The 18,390-nt window shown below is 37.2% G+C and overlaps 1 protein-coding gene across 1 annotated transcript in view; it reads left to right on the plus strand.

The window, feature by feature from the left end:
* The window catches only part of SLC15A5 (solute carrier family 15 member 5), an 80,823-nt gene that overhangs the window by 44,549 nt on the left and 17,884 nt on the right, over positions 1 to 18,390 (plus strand). Inside the window, 1 exon segment of the mRNA XM_024575480.2 lies at positions 6,820 to 6,951. Within this exon segment, the coding sequence (XP_024431248.2) occupies positions 6,820 to 6,951 (132 nt within the window).

The following is an 18,390-nucleotide window of genomic DNA, read 5'->3' on the forward strand; positions in this document are numbered from 1 at the left end:
CAAGAGTTGTCTGGATTGTCTAGATTGCTGTTATTAACTAAAATAGTCACTTTAAAATTCATCAAAATATTTCAGTGACTTCTTGAAATACAGTAATGTGTGTGTATGTGTGAGTATATTTATGTGTAATATATTATCTTATATTTCTACCTTCTTTATATTTCCCTGAAGTGGGAGCTCTGATTGTAACTCAAGCCCAATTATACTTTACCAAGATTATTTTTATAACTTCTTATCTTCCTACTTTCAATATCTCTCACATTCTATCCACTCAGTACACAACCTTTAGAGTAATCCTACTAAATGATAATTCTAATCATCTCAATTATGTCTAAAACTTTAATGACTCTATTATCTTTGGAGTTATTTTCAAATTCTTAACTAGATATATTTAATAAAGATATATGTATATAAATATATGCACATACATCCATATATATACCAAAGCAATTCATTGAGAAATGTCAAAATAAAATTAAGTTTGTATAATTATAGCCATATGTGTGAGACTTTTTTATAATTTTAAATCATCTCATTGCCTATATTTGAGTAAATAAATTATTTTATGAGAGTCTACGATGTGGATATCATTTGACACTACAAGGAATAAAAAAAAGTATAAAAAATGCCACTACACAAATGTTTGTGACTTTCCTGATGTCGTTTCCAGAAAATTGTTGGAAGTAGTCAGCCAAAACTCTGTAGTCTGTATAGGAAGAAAGGTAGTGAATAAAGGGGATGGGTGAATACAGTCAGGAAATTCCCTGACAACTTAGCAACACTGGGTCAATAAACAAGAAGCAGATCATGTGATATCAAACATATTGGATATGATCTACAAGAAAAACAAACAGAAAACTTTCAAATTAAGTCTTAATTATAGCAGTATATAGCCCAACTATTACATAACTTGTGTTTGTTTACTTATTCTAAAAATACTGTGTGGGTATCTACAATATGCCTGACCCTGCTCTGGATGCTTAAGACACATCAGTTTACAGAAGATCCGTCATTGTGGAATTTCGACATGTTAGAAGGTGATGAGTACTATAGAGAAAGAAAAGGTAGGGCCAGAGACAGAATTAGGAATGCCATGCATAGAAGGTAGAAAGTTGCAAGATTAAGAGATTGGTCAGGATAAACCTCAGTGAAAGGTAATTTTTGAGCTGAGACTGGAGAAAGTTGAGGAAGTCAGCCACAAGGAATCTGTAAAGAAAATCATTGCCAGCAGAGGAGTCAGTGTATACAGAGAGGAAGTGTGTTTGGCAAGAAAGTGCATGTGCAGTTGGAGGCAAGTGAGGAAGGGAAAAATAGTAAAAGAAGAGGTAGAAGGCCATTATAAAGACTTTGAGCTGGGCTCTGGATGAAATGATAAAAAGAAATGACATGATGTAGCTTACACTTTAAATGAATACCTCTTTGTGTGTGGAGAATACGCAAGAATGAGGAAAAGGCTAAATGAGTTGAGACAGTAATCCAGGGAAGACAAACAAGGGTTTCAGATGAGGGAAACAGCAGGGTGCTTGGTGAGATATAGTAAAAGTTTATTTTCATTTTGAAGACAGAACCAATAGGGTATGAGACAAAGTGGAGTTAATAACAACATCAAAGTTTATGACCTGAGTGACTGGAAGTTGCCATCTACAGAGCAGTAACAGGCTACAGATAGAGCAAGTTTTGGGAAGAAGATCGTAAGTTTAGTTTTAGACATTTTGAGAATAAAATGTCAAATAGAGATATCAAATAGGGATTGGATATCCAAGTCTATAATTTGGTATTGAAATAAGGGATGGATGTAAATTCAAGAGTCATAAGCATACCGGTAGTATTTAAAGCTGGTTGAGATCACCAAGGGAGTCAGAGCACACAGGAAGTCTGAGCAGACAGAGAAGTAAATTAAAAACCTGAGCCCTAAGGCACTCCATCATTAAGATACTCCAGAGAAGATGAGAAATTTGCAAAGGAGGTAAAAAAGAAGTGACTTAAAGAAGATAAGGTACAAATATACAATGCTCAGCCATAAGAAAAGGTGAACTACTGCCATTTGCAACAACATAGGCTGATCCTGAGAGTATCACGCTAAGTGAAATAAGTCAGATGGAAAAAGCCAAGAACCATATGATTTCACTCATATGTGAGATATAAAACTGAAAGCAACACATAATAAATTGACAAACAAATAAACAAAAACTTAGGGACACAGACAATGGTATGGTCTTGCCATACTTACCAGAAGGAAAGGAGGGTGGGAAGGAGGTAATGAAGGGTAAAGGAGGTCAGATATACAGTGACGAAAGGAGATTTGACTTTGGATGGTAAACACACAATGCAATACACAGATGATGTATCACAGAAATGTATGCTTGAAATCTATATAATTTTATTAACCAATGTTACCTCAATAAATTCAATTAAAAACATTTACAGAGTCTTCATTTCAGAGAGGCTGAGCAATTTTCCCGTGAAACATACCTATGAAACACTTTTGCATGTCACAACTTCATCATAAATAATATTTGAGGTGTGTTTTTCTGTGAGAACAATAAAGAATGTCATCGGGTGGGGGGGGAAAGAAGTGACTGGTGATAAAAGAAGAAAACCAAGAGCACTATCTTAGAGGTCAAATGTAGAAAAGGCATAAGGAGGAGGGAGCGATCAAATGCAGCTGTTGGATCAATCAAGATGAAGACTGAGAATTGACCATCGGATTAAGCAATTTGTGGGTTATTTGTGATTTTGACAAGAGCTTTTTCATGTGGAATATAGGGATGCACAAAAACCTAATTAGAATAAATTTAAGAGATTGTGGGAAGAGAAGAATAGGAGACAAATCATTCAAAGGATTTTGCTTCAAGGAGGAACTAAGAAATGGAAAAGTCGCTGACAAAGGAATAAGGTTAGCAAAGGTTTTTTTTTAATTTTTGTTTGTTTTTAAGGAAGGAAAAATAATGAAACCATACAGTGTGTTGGTGAGAATAATTCTACAGGGAGGGGATATTAATGGTGTCAGGGAGAGGGGAAATACTGTAGAGAAAGGCTGAGATTAATTTACAAGCTGAGAATTTGGATTTAAATAGTAGCAAGGATACTCTATCAACAACAACAGTTTGGAAGGCAGAGTATGTAGGTTCAGAAACTCATGTGTGCATAAATACAGTGTGAAGAGTCTGTGGAAATTCTCTTCTGGCTGATCCAATTTTTTCAGTGAAGTAGGATGCAGAGGTATGAAATTGTTGTCTAGGACAATGGGAGACTGAACCAATTAGGGAGGCATGAAATGTTTTCTGGAAGCATTAGGAGGCCATGTGAGGTTTACCGGCAGGAATGCAAAGTGAGTTGGACGACACGGGTATGGATTTGTCCTCAGCCAAATCAGGCTGTATGGGTTTAGGAGCAGAGATGGCAGACCGTGAATTGTTTTGCCAATGGAGTTCTAGAAAGCATGAGATAGACACAGGAATGAAAGTATTGTCAATGACTGTGGTGATAACAACTGACCACGAAACTTAACTTGGGTAAACAGAGTAGTGCGGGCGTGAGGGCATGAAAGAGGTGAAAGTAATAAAAGGAGCGATGGAGGAGTACACCCGTTTGTATGGATGTAGTGTAGAGGAAGCTGGGGAGACAGGAGGGGGTAGTCAAAGGGGAGTGCACGAAGTGGAGATTATGGAGTGTTTATAGTCACTCGTCTAAGGCACAGATTGGCAAACTTTTCCTGAGAAGCTAATAAAGAGTTATGTTTTGCACCCCAGTCTGTTACAACTACCCAACTCTGTCATACACAAGCAGTTGTGGACATAATGAATGGATGTGGCTGTGTTCTGATAAAACTGTACTTATAAATGAGTCAAGCTGGATCTTGCCTGACCATAGTTCACCAGCTCCTGGTCTGGGGTACAAGGTTCAGAGTGTGACCAATGGCCAAAGTAGAGTGGAGGACAGGAGATTGGACAGCAGGTCAGGGAATGAGAAACCAAGGTTTGGCAGAATGGAAGGTTGAAAGGATGACCTCTATATATGTTAAAACTGCCAAGAATTAAGGCAGGAGTAGTACTGGAGGGTGTGATGGTGAGGAATGAGCTGATGAGTGGATAATGGAGGAAAATGGTTTAAAAATTGGTAGATGATAACACAAAAGGTCATATAATTGGATAATATGAGGTTCAAATCTGAAGCTTTTTAGGCATGAGAAAGTAATAAAGATCTGAAAGTGGTCATTGGATAGAGTTCCATTTTCTGGACTGTGGCATTTCTCCACATGGCCAAAATAACTTCTCACCAAACACAATAAAACCCACTTTAACTGTTTAAGAACAATTGGAGTAAAAGTGATTTCTAGCAATGAGTCCCCAGGACCAGGTGCCTCAGGAAGGTGGTGATGGCCCCACAGTTCGTAGATTCTGCATGTGCTGTGATGGGACATCTTTGCAAGCACTCATCCGCCTCCACCTGGAGGCACATTTCAGCTCATTGGCAAGAAAACCAGCTTTTACACGCACTTTGAGTAATTTTTACTGTGTCTTCATAGTAAAATGAGAATTTTAGAGTAGTGGAAGACTTGTTGATTATGTGTACAGCGTGATGTGCTAAAAGTATTGTGGAGTGCAAAACATCAAGTTGATGATCACTAAAGTCAAAAAAGATCAGAGCATGCAAGAAGGTGCCTGAATATGAAGAGCCAAGGACTTGAAAAGCAAAGTCCTATAAAAGGGAACAGGAGGCTTCCAAAACAACTAAAATGACACCAAAGAGAGATTAACCAGCAGGCAGAGGCTGGCAAAGTGTGTTCATGAATTATATACAGCACCAGAAGCTCCAGCAAGAGAAAAGCGTAGGATTAATAATTAACTAGCAGAGTAATAATAGGCTCCTACGTTCTGCTTTTTCTCTGTGAAAGAAATCAGCCAACTTAGTCTTCCTGCCCATTGTTTGTCTCCTCATATTTATAGAGAGGAAAGTTCATAAGCCAAATCCTTTTTATAGCTGTGAATCCTTTCTTCCAATGCCTCTCTAACGTTTCCCTCATGCCCCTCTTTGAATCTTCCTGAAAATACTTGCAGCTTGGCCTCAGGCTCCTGCTGGTGATTTGCACTGCCCAAGAAACCTGGGGCACCCCCAGCCCCTGGCCGCTGATACGCGAAGCCCTTCTCCACAGTATTGTATTTATCACCATCATTACCTTTATCTCCAATAAGTATTTGTGGTATTAAGTGCCTGGTTAGCACTGTCCTTAGTATATTGTGCAGATCTTTGTCCTCTGCCCTCTCAGAGTTTAAAACCCAGGAAGGAGGTACCCATGCCTTTTCCCACCCTCCACCCCAGCACTCAGCATGTTTCCTAGGGCACAGATAGAGGCACCTTTCAAAATGTATTGGATGATAAGTAAAAACATGTGGAGGACATGCAGAAAGCAAAACAGAAATGTTAAATGAATGCAGGAAAGAACATGAGTGCATTTACATAATGTGTTAGTAAGTTGGTTTAAAAGAGCCAGACAAATATATTTCCTGGGGTAAAACAGGGAGGATATAAGATCTCTTCCTTCTTATAGACAAGGAAACTAAAGGTTTAGTGGTCACAGTATATCAGTTTTCTATCACCACTTTTTAAATGAGCTTTAATGTTTATTTATGATTGCTCGTTGTAGAAAAATTTGCTAAGTACAAAAGAGCAAGGAGAAGAAAAAGTATAGATCCAATAATTCAAGTACTCTAGGCTAAAACTGTTCCTGTTATTGAATGTATTTTCTTTTAATTTTTTGTCACTCTGGTGTACCCATGTTCCAGCTTCAACAATTTTTGACTCATGTCCAAACTTGTTTTATCTCTACCCTTATTTGCATACCCACTTCCTTCTTGTTGTACAATGTTGAAGCACATCCCCGATATATTATAATAAATATTGTAAATATTTTAGCATATGTGCCTAAGATTGCCATGCATATTTTAATAGTTACATTAATATGGTATGGACAAAATCATATATACTTATTTTCATCAATTTCTGATATCAAAAAATTATCTTTAATTGAATTTTTTTCATTAAGGTATAATTGACAATTGACATGTAACATTATATTAGTTTCAGGTATGTGACCTGATGATTAAATATTTGTTACACTGCAGAATAATCTAGTGTAACCACAGTAAGTCTAGTTACCATAAGTCACCTTACAAAATTACAAATTTTGGTGGGGTTTTTGTGTGTGTATGATGAGAACTTTAAGACATACTCTCTTGGCAACTTTCAAACATGCGCTAAAATTACTGGCCACCGTCATCGTGCTGTGCGTTGCATCCCTATTACTTATTTTATGACTGGAAGTTTGTACCTCTCAATACCCTGCACCAATTCCACCTACCCACTGCCACCTTTCCCCTTCTGGAAACCACCACTCTGTTCTCTGTATGTATTAATTGTTTTGTTTTTCTGATTCCACATATGGGTAAAGTCATATACATTTGTCTTTCTCCATCTCTCTTATTTTACTTAACATAATACCCTCAAGGTCCATGCAGGTTGTAACAAGTGGCAATTTTTCATTCTTTTTATGGCTGAGCAGTATATTGGGACAGCCAACCACTAATCGATCAAATTTTTCTTGTAGCTGTACAGGATATATTTTCCCATATTTTAATTTTTGGACATACATGAATTTTCGGATCATAATACATCTTACTATAGTAATATTAACAAACTTTAACCAAAATTTTAACTATATCAGTACATTGTCTTTGAGATATAATCAACACTAATTTGAACAGTATCTGTGAAAGTATGTTAGAGAGTGTTCTGAATTCTGACCTCTTTTCCTCTCAGTTTCTATAGTATCATGAAGATTTGTTCCAAGTACCATCAGAGGAAACTTTACGAATTTTTTGACCCTGTTCAATGGATTTGGTTGCTTCATGGGGGCACTGCTGGTGGAGTTGGTATATCTCATCTTAGAAGGTAAAAATAGGTTTATGTTATGTGTGTGTATGTGTGTGTGTGTGTGTATATATAGATTTGATGACTAGAGAATTGGGAGACAAAACCTTAAGGAGGGTTTTTGCCAGTGTAATCTTTCTTTTTCAATTGATCCACTTTTGCAATTAAGGTAGGAAATAGACTCTTGCTATATCACTAATTTCTAAGAATTGTTTTTCTTTTGATAGGAAGAGGTAATTACAGAATGTCACTTCTCATGAGACCCCACCTGCTGTCTTTCTCTGGTGTGTTTTAAAACAAACTAGTCATTATAATCTTATTAGGTCTTATTCAATAATGCCTCAGAGCTGGCATAGATAACCCTCAGAAGAGGTAAGTTCCGTGTAAATAGGGGGATCTGGATGATCTCTTTTTGTTGTTGTTGTTTTTGGTAATTTGCCAGAAACCTGGCATATGCAACAAAAGAGAAATTGTGCATGAATAACAAATGATCTTGGAAATTTTTTCCCATGCAAACTTTGGTCAGAAGAAAAAAAAACAAACAAAAAAATCACATGCAAACATAAAAAGTACTCTTCTTCCATGTTCTGGTAGAAAAATCAAACATGATGAAAATAATGATTAGCTGTCACAGTGAAATATCTTTGGCTATATTTTAAATCCACAAACTTTTTCCTTTATTTGTTCTAAGTGTTAATATCATTTAATTTTTTAATTTACTTTTGCTTATTTTATGGAAAATACCACAAGCTTTATTCTTTTCTGCCTTCAAAAATACTTAGGTTGTGCACTTAAAATAATACAAAGAAAATATGGGTTTGTGTAATCTTGTAACCAACAAATCTAATTTCCTTACTTTTGAAATACGGAAAAAAATAACTGCTATGAACGAGAAACTCCTTTTAACACTAGGTCTCTATTCAAAAAATATTTATCAAGGTGCCTCTTTGTTCCAGGCACCATAATGGGCACTGATGATACCACAGCAAGCAAAATGAATACTTGCAAACCCTCATAAAATCTCTAGCATTGGAAGGAAACAATAAAATTAAGAGTGATAAACGCAATAAGTAGAGTTTTAGGAAACAAATGTACAATCCATGACGGGTTAACAAGATCACACACTGCCCTGGTCTGAGTTAACTGAGCAAGTTAAGCAAAAATGGGTATTGAATACTTACTATGTGCCAGGTCCTGTACTGCATTGAATTATGTGAGATGCAGCTCCAATCCTCAAAGGGCTCAAATCCAAACTGTCATAACTAACTGTGTGAACTATGGCAAGTTGTTGGCTTCTCTGGTGATTAGATTCTTTATATGTAAATAAGGAATAAAGCATTGTTATTAGAATTTCATGATAGACTGGAAAAGTTCTTACCTATATTTCTACCTGAACATATTAGATAGAAAGAATGTGGGGGGTTTTCTTTGCATTACATAATGAAGATGTTTCTTGCTAAAAATGTAAATTTCTATTATCAAACCATATTTGATATATTCTACAAGAACTATAAAGTGAAATATTAATACCAGTTTATCTTTTATATAAATCTAAATTTTCCATTCGCATGCTTAAGCAACTCACCCAGAGTTAATCCAGACCTCCCTGGTTAAGTTCTCCACAAGCCTGCCCTCACTTTAGACATCAGTCACAAGTCCAGATATCCCAGGACCGCCACCACCTCTGATAAGCTGGCTATAAATTTGGAGGTCCCCACAGACTCCCTCAGGTTTCCTAATTTGCTAGAATGACTCACAGATCTCAGGAAAGCACAATACTTCCATTACATTTTTGTGATAGGAAAGAATAGAAATCAAAATGAGCCAAACAGAGAGACACCTAGAACAAGGCCTGAAAAGGTTCCAAAAGTAGAACTTCCTTCCCCCGCAGGGACACAGTACCTAACTGGCACGTCACTGAGTGACAGCATGCAGAGTACTGCCAACCAGCGGAACTCATCTGAGCTTCAGAGTTCTTGCTGAGCCTTTATTATATAAGCAGAGTTGATTGAATCACTGGCTATATGGTTAAATTTAATTTCCAGCATCTTTTCCCACCCCAAAGGTTGGGCCAATATCGTGTGGCTGAAAGCCACAACCCTCTAATCACATGATTGGTCTTCCTGGCTGGGCAGCCTCCAAGCTGAGTCCTCTCTTTAGCATCAGGTGAGGTTTGGGAGGCTCACCATGAATAATAATTAAAGACACTCTAATCACTCAGGAAATGCAAGGGGTTTAGAATTCACATCCTAGGGACCAGGGACAAGGCCAAGCAAATTCTTCACTACATATAATGATTTCACTCAAAACCTAAATATCTATTAAGAATTCAAAAAAGATGGGAGGACCTGTTACACACATTACTGCATTAATTACAACAATCTCATAAAGGTGTTATTGTGGCCCTTGTTTGAAGGTGTAACAATTAGGGCAGAAAAAAAGAAAGTGAAATGCTTTAGTTATCAGAATTAGAATCTGTCTGAAACCAACGCCAGCATTGACTGCAACACACCGAGCAGCTGTTAGGAGTCGCCCTTTTACAACCACCTCGGATGGCGGTCTGCATATAATGTGTTATTGATAAAGTTCTAGATAAAGGAAATGATAATGAATAAAAGTTATATAATTCTGGCAGAGTCCGGAGGGAGGTTTACTAAGGACATATGGTGAGGACATCTTAGCAAAATGAGATGTGCGGTGGGCACTCTCGGCTTGTGTTCAGGAGACCACCGTATAAATTACCACTAATTAATCTCACTTACTTCTTATCTGAAGACTTTTCCTGTTCATAATAATCTCATTATATCAAATCATATCCCAGTAAGTAAGAATCCTACAATTGGATGCTATCTTAGAAGTCATCCAGTCTAACACTGTATCAAAAACTAGATGTACTCGCATCCTCTAGTACCGAGAGAAAGTCCTAACTTTGAGATACAACCTGAGTCTGCCCATTAGTTGAAAACTATGTGCCACAGAATAAGTCTAATTTTCTATCCACATAGCAACTCTTGAAACATTTGATAAATATTCAGAAAGATAATGTGGCCTAGAGTTAAGAAATGGATTCTGGAGTTTAATCCCGATAGTTTAGCTATGTGTCCTCAGTTTCCATGCCAATAATGACAATAAATAATTCAGCATGTTGTTCTAAGGATCAAGTAATTAATATACATGGTAAGTGTGCAATAAAGATAAATACTATGATGTTATAGACAAACCACCCCAGTTTTCTCACATTGCATGATTATGGATTTTTTACTACAGAAGCCCCTCCATTTATTAAACAAGGGACAATTTGTCAGTATCTTTCTTAAAATATGGTGTCCAGAATCAAACACAATACTCAAGGTGGACAGATGTGTCACTTTGATTAGCCTTTCTCTCTCTCTGTTTCCCCCCATCTCCCGGTCCCTCTCTCTGAATGCCAATAGGGATTCTGTTGACTTTTTAAGTAGTAGCATCATGCTTATGGTCAATTAAAACTTGAAGTTTCTTCCTCTTTTTAGCAGCTTCTTTCCATTCAGCTCCACTCATCACAATTTTTTTCTAATTAAATGCAGGAATTTATCATTATCCCTAATAAATGTCAGCCTATCATCCTAAATAACACCTTTTTAAAACTTGATTCTGTCACCCATTGAATTACTAATCTTCACTTCTTTATTAACTCTGTGTCATCTGTAAATTTAGTAAGCAAGTACCTATACATCTTCCAGGCAATGGATAAATTGTTGAATTGGATACAACCAAAAATAGAGCCTACGGAAAATTCTTAAAGACCTCACTGCAAGTTAATGACAATCAACTAAACTTTCCCTTTCGGATTTAATCAGGTTCCACTGCATTTAATCACTATATTCGGCCCACATACTTCTCCATCATTCCCTGATGAACACAGGACACGTTGTCATATGTTTTTGTCTGAACAGGATATGGCTGTGTTGATGACAGTCCTTTTAGTCATCAGAGTAGCAGTCACCAAGAAAGGAAATGAACTCCGTTTACATGATTTGGTTCTAGTGACCCTATACTGAATTATAGTGACTAATTAGGGCCCTTAGAAGAGAGGGGTCCTTTGATCTTATGCCTGGTTTTGGGTAACTCATCATCTCTCTAAGACTGTTTCCTCTTATTTATAAAAGGAAATGCTGCACTTCACTTTGCTCAGAGATGATACAAAGATAAAATTAAATAGGGCTTTTGAAAAGTTTAATGTCAGAGATTATCTTAAATACACAATTAAGTCATATATTATAATGGTCCATTTGGTTAAAAAAGATCACTCTATTTAGTCAAACAACCTGACCAATTTTGTAACTGAGCCGACCATAATGAAACCAACACCATTAACTACTACTATGTACTTAACCATCCCACACGCCTCCACATTCCATTTAGCACATAGGATATTTTAAACCTTTAAGGATTCATGTCAGCTGAGCATGTGTGTATATGAGTGTGTGTGTGTAAGTGTTAGTGCATGATTGGAAAAGATAATCAGCTATCACAGTCTCCCAGCCTCCAAGTTGCATTAGTCATTTTTAGCACCATGATGGAGAATGGTGTGAATGCGGCAAATTCAAAAGATTTCTCAAAACTTGACTGTGCAGACAGATAACTGTTAGAGTGACATTTTCAGTACAAGTGAGAAAACTGATCCTTCTGGGATCTCTAACTCCGACTACTTTAAAGGAGAAGATACAAGACTAAACCCATCCTCCTACACTAATCATTTCAGGAATAGTTTATCTAAAAGTAGCAATGCTAATATAAAGGAGTGAAGAAGTCAGTCAAACTGCTTATTTCAACTATACCCCATTAGCAACCAGATCAATTTTCTCACACTCCTGAGTTTGAGCTTACTTTTTGACAAAAATAACAAAATAGCATTCAGTGAAGAATGACATCTTTGTTATGGAGGTGCAGGTGATTGAAAGATCCAAAGCAAAATGTCCAGGGGAAGAAGTTTAGTTGGACAGAATGACGAGGTCAGAGTGCAAGTCTTTGTGTCCCTGCTAGTCCTCCCTCCACAGAATTCTGCAAAGGAACAAGATCGTTTTAGATTAAAAAATGTGATCTTTTAAAATTCTCACTTAAATATCTATGGTAACTGAGGCCACTGACAGCCACGTCAGCACGAATCACCTAGTTGCTCTTGAAATAGGAGTTTGCAGTTGCAGTAAACATGAAAGAAAATATTCATGCATCTGGAAAGGTGTTCGTCTGGATTTCACAGGCCTGTGCTTATTTTTCAAGAGATATGTTTCTTCAAATTCAGATCAAAGCCTCGGGTCCAACTTCACATGGGTTTTGAGATGACAGATTTTTAAACCCTGAGGGAAAAACAAGTGGCCCACTACCCCATAATCTATCTTTATTTTTCAAATATACATGCAATGTTTATTTTTTTAACTTTTTTATTGTTCAAGTACATTTGTCTCCATTTTCCCCTCACCACTCCCCCATCCACCCCAGCCATCCGCACTTCCCACCCTTGATCCCACCCCTCTTTGGTTTTGTCCAGGTGTCCTTTATAGATGTTCCTGAAAACCTTGAGTCAGTCAATACTCTACTGTCCAAACTACTTCAGTGCCAGAGTTCCTGTGGCTAACTAGGCATGCCCCCAGCAGCTCCCACAGGCAAACGCTGTTTATGGCCCTTGGTCAGACTTAGCTACTGAGTCCTCCTTGTACAATGGGGTTATGTATCTCAGAAACAATTTACTCTACACCCTCAACCTTTGGCTCCACAAAAAACCCTTGATGCCACTCAGGGGCCTTAGGGTTCATAACAGTATCAGGACAGAGGCCAAATTACCCTGTAGGCTACGGAAAACAATTGTTCATTTCTCTTGGCTCACAAGAGATACAAAGGGCACAACTCTGAGTCAGACAAATCTGAATGTAGACTCAACTCAACTCTGCAAATATTGTGAGATCTTGAGCACATTATATAACTTTTCTGAGTGTCAGTTTCTCCTCTTCTAGAATGGTGTCACTAATAGCTTCCAAGAATTCTATGAGGACAAACAGAAATAAATAGAAAGCACCAGATAAATAAAAGCACAAAAAAAGGATTTTTGTTGTTGTCATTGTAATTTGAGGGAGATCGCAATGATTTCTGAGTATGCAAGGTTTACCATGGATATGCCATTCAGGAAGACACTTTAATAATTCTGCAGAAAAGAGTGTGTTCCTTAAATGCAAAGCTCAGTTGTCCTATTGAACTTCAATGGCAGGTCTAGATGGGGATGAGATGAAATAAATCAGTGCTCTGAGATTCTTCTTGGCCTCATGGACCCATGTCATTAGTGCAGCTTCCTTTGCATGACAAACTTAGAAATCTAGGTAGAGTTAGAATCACATCCATGTGCACACTAAGAGTGCCTGGAAACGTGATGGAAGGATGGGAGGTATTTGGCCTGGTGAGCACAGGAGCGAAGTATTTCTGGTAGGGAGCTCATATATCAACGCTTGAAAGTAGAGAACCATGAGGTACATCAGAAAAACACAGAGACCTGAAAATACTCACCAGATATTTTCTGAAGAGAGAATATGAGGAGAGAATCACATGAAGTCAGCTTGGCTTACAGGGATTTATTTAATTTGAAGGTAATAAGCAATCACACAGGCATCAGGCTAGTGACGTGATCTATTTGGCTTTAAGGTCACTGTGGATGCAATGTCATTTGGAATGCAAAACAAATGCTTTGAGAGAAGCAAGAAGAATACGATGGAAGTCACCCAGGCAAATCTAGATAGTGACGAGCTAAAGAAGAAGGAAGCAGATAGAGAGAAATAAAGGGATGTAATCTTGATTTTAAGGGTAGATTCAGGTCTTTAGTGATTGTTTTGATAGAGTGAGGGGGCAATAGGGTACAAGGAAAAGACAGGTATCAAGAAGGCATCCCAGATTCTGCCAAGAGCAACTGGGCAGGCAAAGCTTCCATTTGCTAAGCAAAGAACACTAGAAGATGACTAGATTTAAAAACCTGTCACCCATTCATGTTTTTATTGAATTTATCAGAGTGACACTGGTCAATAACATTATGTAAGTTTCAGGTGTACAATTCTGTACTACACTGCCTGTATGTTGTATTGTGTGTTCAGCACCCTTGGACAAGTCTCTTCCATCGCCACATATGCCCCCTATGCCCTCTTTTACCTCCCACTTTCCCTCTGGTAATCACCAACCTGTTGTCTGTCAATGAGGGTTATTATTAGTCTTTGCTTAATCCCTTCATCTCTCCCCCCAACCCTGCAGTGCCCCTCCCCTCTGACAGTTGTCAATCTGTTCTCTATCTATGAGTCTCTTTCTATTTTTTCTTAGTTTATTTTGTTCATTAGATTCCACATATGAGTGAAATCCTATGGTATTTGTTTTTTCTATCTGACTTATTTCACTTAGCACAGTACTCTCCAGGTTCATCTCCATTTTGTAAACGTACCACAGCTTTTTATCCACTCATCTACTAATGGGCACTTGAGCTGCTTCCAAATCCTGCTATGGTAAATAATGGTGCAATGAACATAGGGTGCATATATGTTCTTGAATTCGTGTTTTGGATTTCTTCAGATATATTCTCAAAAGTGAAATGGCTGGGTCAGAAGGCAGTTCCACTTTTAATTTTTTAGATAACTCTGTACTGCTTTCCACAGTGGCTGCCCCAATCTGCATTCCCACCAACAGTGCACAAGGATTCCCTTTCCTCCTCAGCCTTGTCAGCCCTTATCGTTTGTTGATTTGTTGGTGATAGCCATTCTGACAGGTGTGAGAATACAATAGAAGGGATATTTCATTGTGGTTTTATTATATATTTCTCTGATGATAAGTAACATTGAACATTCCTTCATATGTCTGTCTCCATCTGTATGTCCTCTTTGAAGAAGTGCCTAGGTCCTTTGCCCATTTTTTAATTGGACGATTTAGTTTTTTGATATTGAATTTTGTGAATTTTGGATATTAACCCCTTATCAAATCTGTCATTTGCAAATATGTTCCCCCATTCAGTGGGCTATCTTTCCATTTTATTGACATTTTCATATAGTCCCATTTGTTTATTTTTTATTTTGTTTCCCTTGCCTAAGGAAATATATCAGATAAAGTATTGCTATAAGGAATGTCTGGAATTTTATTGCCTATGTTTTCTTCTAGTTTTTTTATGGTTTCAAGTCTAACATTCAAGTCTTTAATCCACTTTAACTTTATTTTTGTGTGTTGTGTAAGAAGGTGGGCTAGTTTGGGGGATTTTTTTGCACATATCTGTCCAATTTTCCCAACAACATTTATTGCATAGACTATATTTACCACATTGTATGTTTTTGGTTTCTTTGTCAAATATTAATTGACTATAAGGATGTGGGTTTATTTCCGGGGTTTCTATTCTGTTCTACTGATCTATATGTCTGTTTTTATGCCAGTACTGTGCTGTTTTGATTACTACAGCCTTGTACTATACTTTGAAATCAAGTAGTGTGATTCCTCAAACTTAGTTTTGTTTTTTTTTTCAATATTGTTGTGGCTATTCAGGGCCTTTTGTGGTTCCATATAAATTTCTGGAATATTTAGAACTAGAACTAGTAGTTTCTCCTAGAAAATATTTCATGTGCACTTGAAAAGAATGTATATTCTGTTGCTTTGGGTTGAAATGCTCTGAAGATATCTATTAAATCCATCTGATCTAATGTGTCATTTAAGGTCATCATTTTCTTATTGATTTTATGCCTGGAAGATCTATTCATTGATGTCAATGGGGTCTTAAAACCACTACTATAACTGTATTGCCCTCAGTCCTTCCCTTTATGCCCATCAAGATGGGCTTTACATATTTAGGTGCTCCTATGTTGGGTGCATAAATATTTACAAAGGTTAGGTCTTCTTGTTGGACTGCGCTCTTTACCATTACACAGTGTCCTTCTTTGACTCTTACTATAGCCTTTGTTTTAAAGTCTATTTTTCAGATATAAGTGTTGCTACCCCAGATTTTTTTCCTTTCTATTTGCATGAGGTAATTTTTCATTCCTTTACTTTTAGTCTATGTGTATCTTTCATTAGGAGGTAGGTCTCTTGTAGACAGCATAACTATGGGTCTTGTTTTCTTATCCATTCAGTAAATCTTTGGTTATCGGACTCCTCTTCATCTGCTCTCCAGTTGGCTCTTCAGGATAATTGATCTATAATTTAGCTGTAATTCCAGTTTGGTCCTGGGAGGAGGTGACTGTAGTTTCCACTTACTCTGCTGCCATCATGCATTTTACCCATTCATTTTTAGCACATTAAATTTGACATACTTGTTTGACATCCAAATAGAAATATCTGGAGCTCAGGAAAAAGATCTGGGTCAGATATATAAATATGTATCTTTGACACAAAAATAGCACTTGAACCCATAGAAATGAATGAAATTTCCTAGTGTGAATATTAAGAATGAGGAGAAAAAGGAGCCCATGACCTAGACCTGAGAAGTCTCAATATTAGAGGTTAGATAGAGAAGAAATGGTCTGTCAAAGAATGATAATTAGTAGCCTATGTGGGAGAAAAATTTACATCACACACACGTGTGTGTATTCATGTACATATGTATGTGCGTATGCAGATACATGTTTCACTGACGATTAAGAGAAGGTTATTTCAAGTAAGAAGTGATAAATTGTGTTAAATACCACTGTGAGATCAAATAGAATAAAGAATGAAAAGCATTCATAGATTTAGCAACCTTATGATCACTAATAACTTTAGTAAGAGTCACTTCAGTGGCAAGAGGGGACTGAAAACCAAATTGGAATAGGGCAAAAAACATCTATTAAGTGAGGAAATAAAGGTATTGCATTTAAACACCTCCTTTGAAGAACTTGGCACTGAAGATTTAAGAGATAAAATGGTGCCTGGCTAGGGATGTAAAAGCATGTGCCAGAGTTAGCCAATAAAAACACAGGATGCCCAGTTACACTGAATTTCAGGTAGACAATGAACAATTTTTTGTGTATGTTCCATGAAATATTGTGGACATAACTATAAACAAGGAATTATTTGTGCAATATTCAGGGCATGCTTATCTTAAAAAATAATTTATTGTTCTGAAATTCAAATGTAAGTGTGAATCATGTATTTTATCAGGGAAGCTAAGATGTGGGTTCAAGATACTTTCTTATTTTGAGAGATCTTGGGCATATGTAAGTGATGAAAATATCCGGAGAAGTTAAAAATGCAAGTTAAAGCAGGAAAATTGACTTATCGAAGAATGGATACTTCTTTTCTGCACTGAAACAGGAAGGAGAGGACGGTGCCGGTGCGAGTAGATGCGTTGTTCTCGTTTTGGAAAGATGTTGGACCTTTCCTTTCAAAGCTCCCAATTTTCTTTGAGAGCAAAAGGGGATTAAGATACAAAGGAGAAGGAAGAAGAGGGGTATATGAACTGACACTGTAAACGTGAGCAAAGCTGATTTAGGGAGAAGCGTTGAGACTGCCGGCAGAGTTGAAGGTCCAGTTAATGCAGGTGATCATGAAGAGTAACACCGAACTACCCGAAGTGTGATTTTGCCGAGGGATATTCAGGTGCTCAAGGCAGGTATGAGGCTGCCTGGTAGATTTTTAAAGACTATAAGACACAGGAAGAAAGGTACTAACTTTACTCTTAAATTACAGTAATTTCAGGTAAATCTTATAGGTCATTTCTTTCCAATATGCAAAAAAATGAGAAAAGCTTGCTTCTCAAATTCTAAAACAAGTAAGTCTACACCATTATCTAACTGGAGCTGCAAATAAGAGAACAGACTGTACAAACAAGCAGATATTGGGCAAAATCAGTTCCTGCTATATCCATTATGTGATTTAAATGGAATATTTTACTATTTTAAGTAGCTCCACTTAGAGATTGACTTATTAATTCGGTTCACAAGTACATACTGGGTCCCTACTATGTGCAAGTACTGAATTAATACCATGCCTGATGTTTAATTAACAAGGAGAACCTTATAGAAATAGTCGACACTCAAATTAATATCAGATATATTCATTTGACTAATGCTATTACAATTACAGTTCATAGCTAATGACATTATCAGGCTATTATCACAAAGCATTACCTCTCTTCTAAAACTCATTTCCATGATAATTCATTGAAATCATCACGAGAACACACTATCTTGATGGGTTTTTACCTCCCAGTGCTCTTCCAGAGAAGGAACTCACAGTGTAAGAAAGCTTATTATCCCAAATATTACCGATGCCCTCTCTCTGTACAGTGCCAGTGAACAATGCATAGCAATTTCTCCACAGTTTTGAAAGGCACAGTGTCCCTTCCCAGAAACAGCAACTTGACTTTATTTTAATCCACAATTCCCAAGAAGTGGAAATGCAAATTACAGTCTCCACACAGACATTGTTATGAGAGGAGAGTATTGAGCTCCTGCAAATTTGGGACCCAATCTCAGTTCGCCCATTTTATTCAATACATAT

This window comes from Desmodus rotundus, chromosome 3, assembly GCF_022682495.2.
Source record: "Desmodus rotundus isolate HL8 chromosome 3, HLdesRot8A.1, whole genome shotgun sequence".
NCBI lineage: Eukaryota > Metazoa > Chordata > Mammalia > Chiroptera > Phyllostomidae > Desmodus > Desmodus rotundus.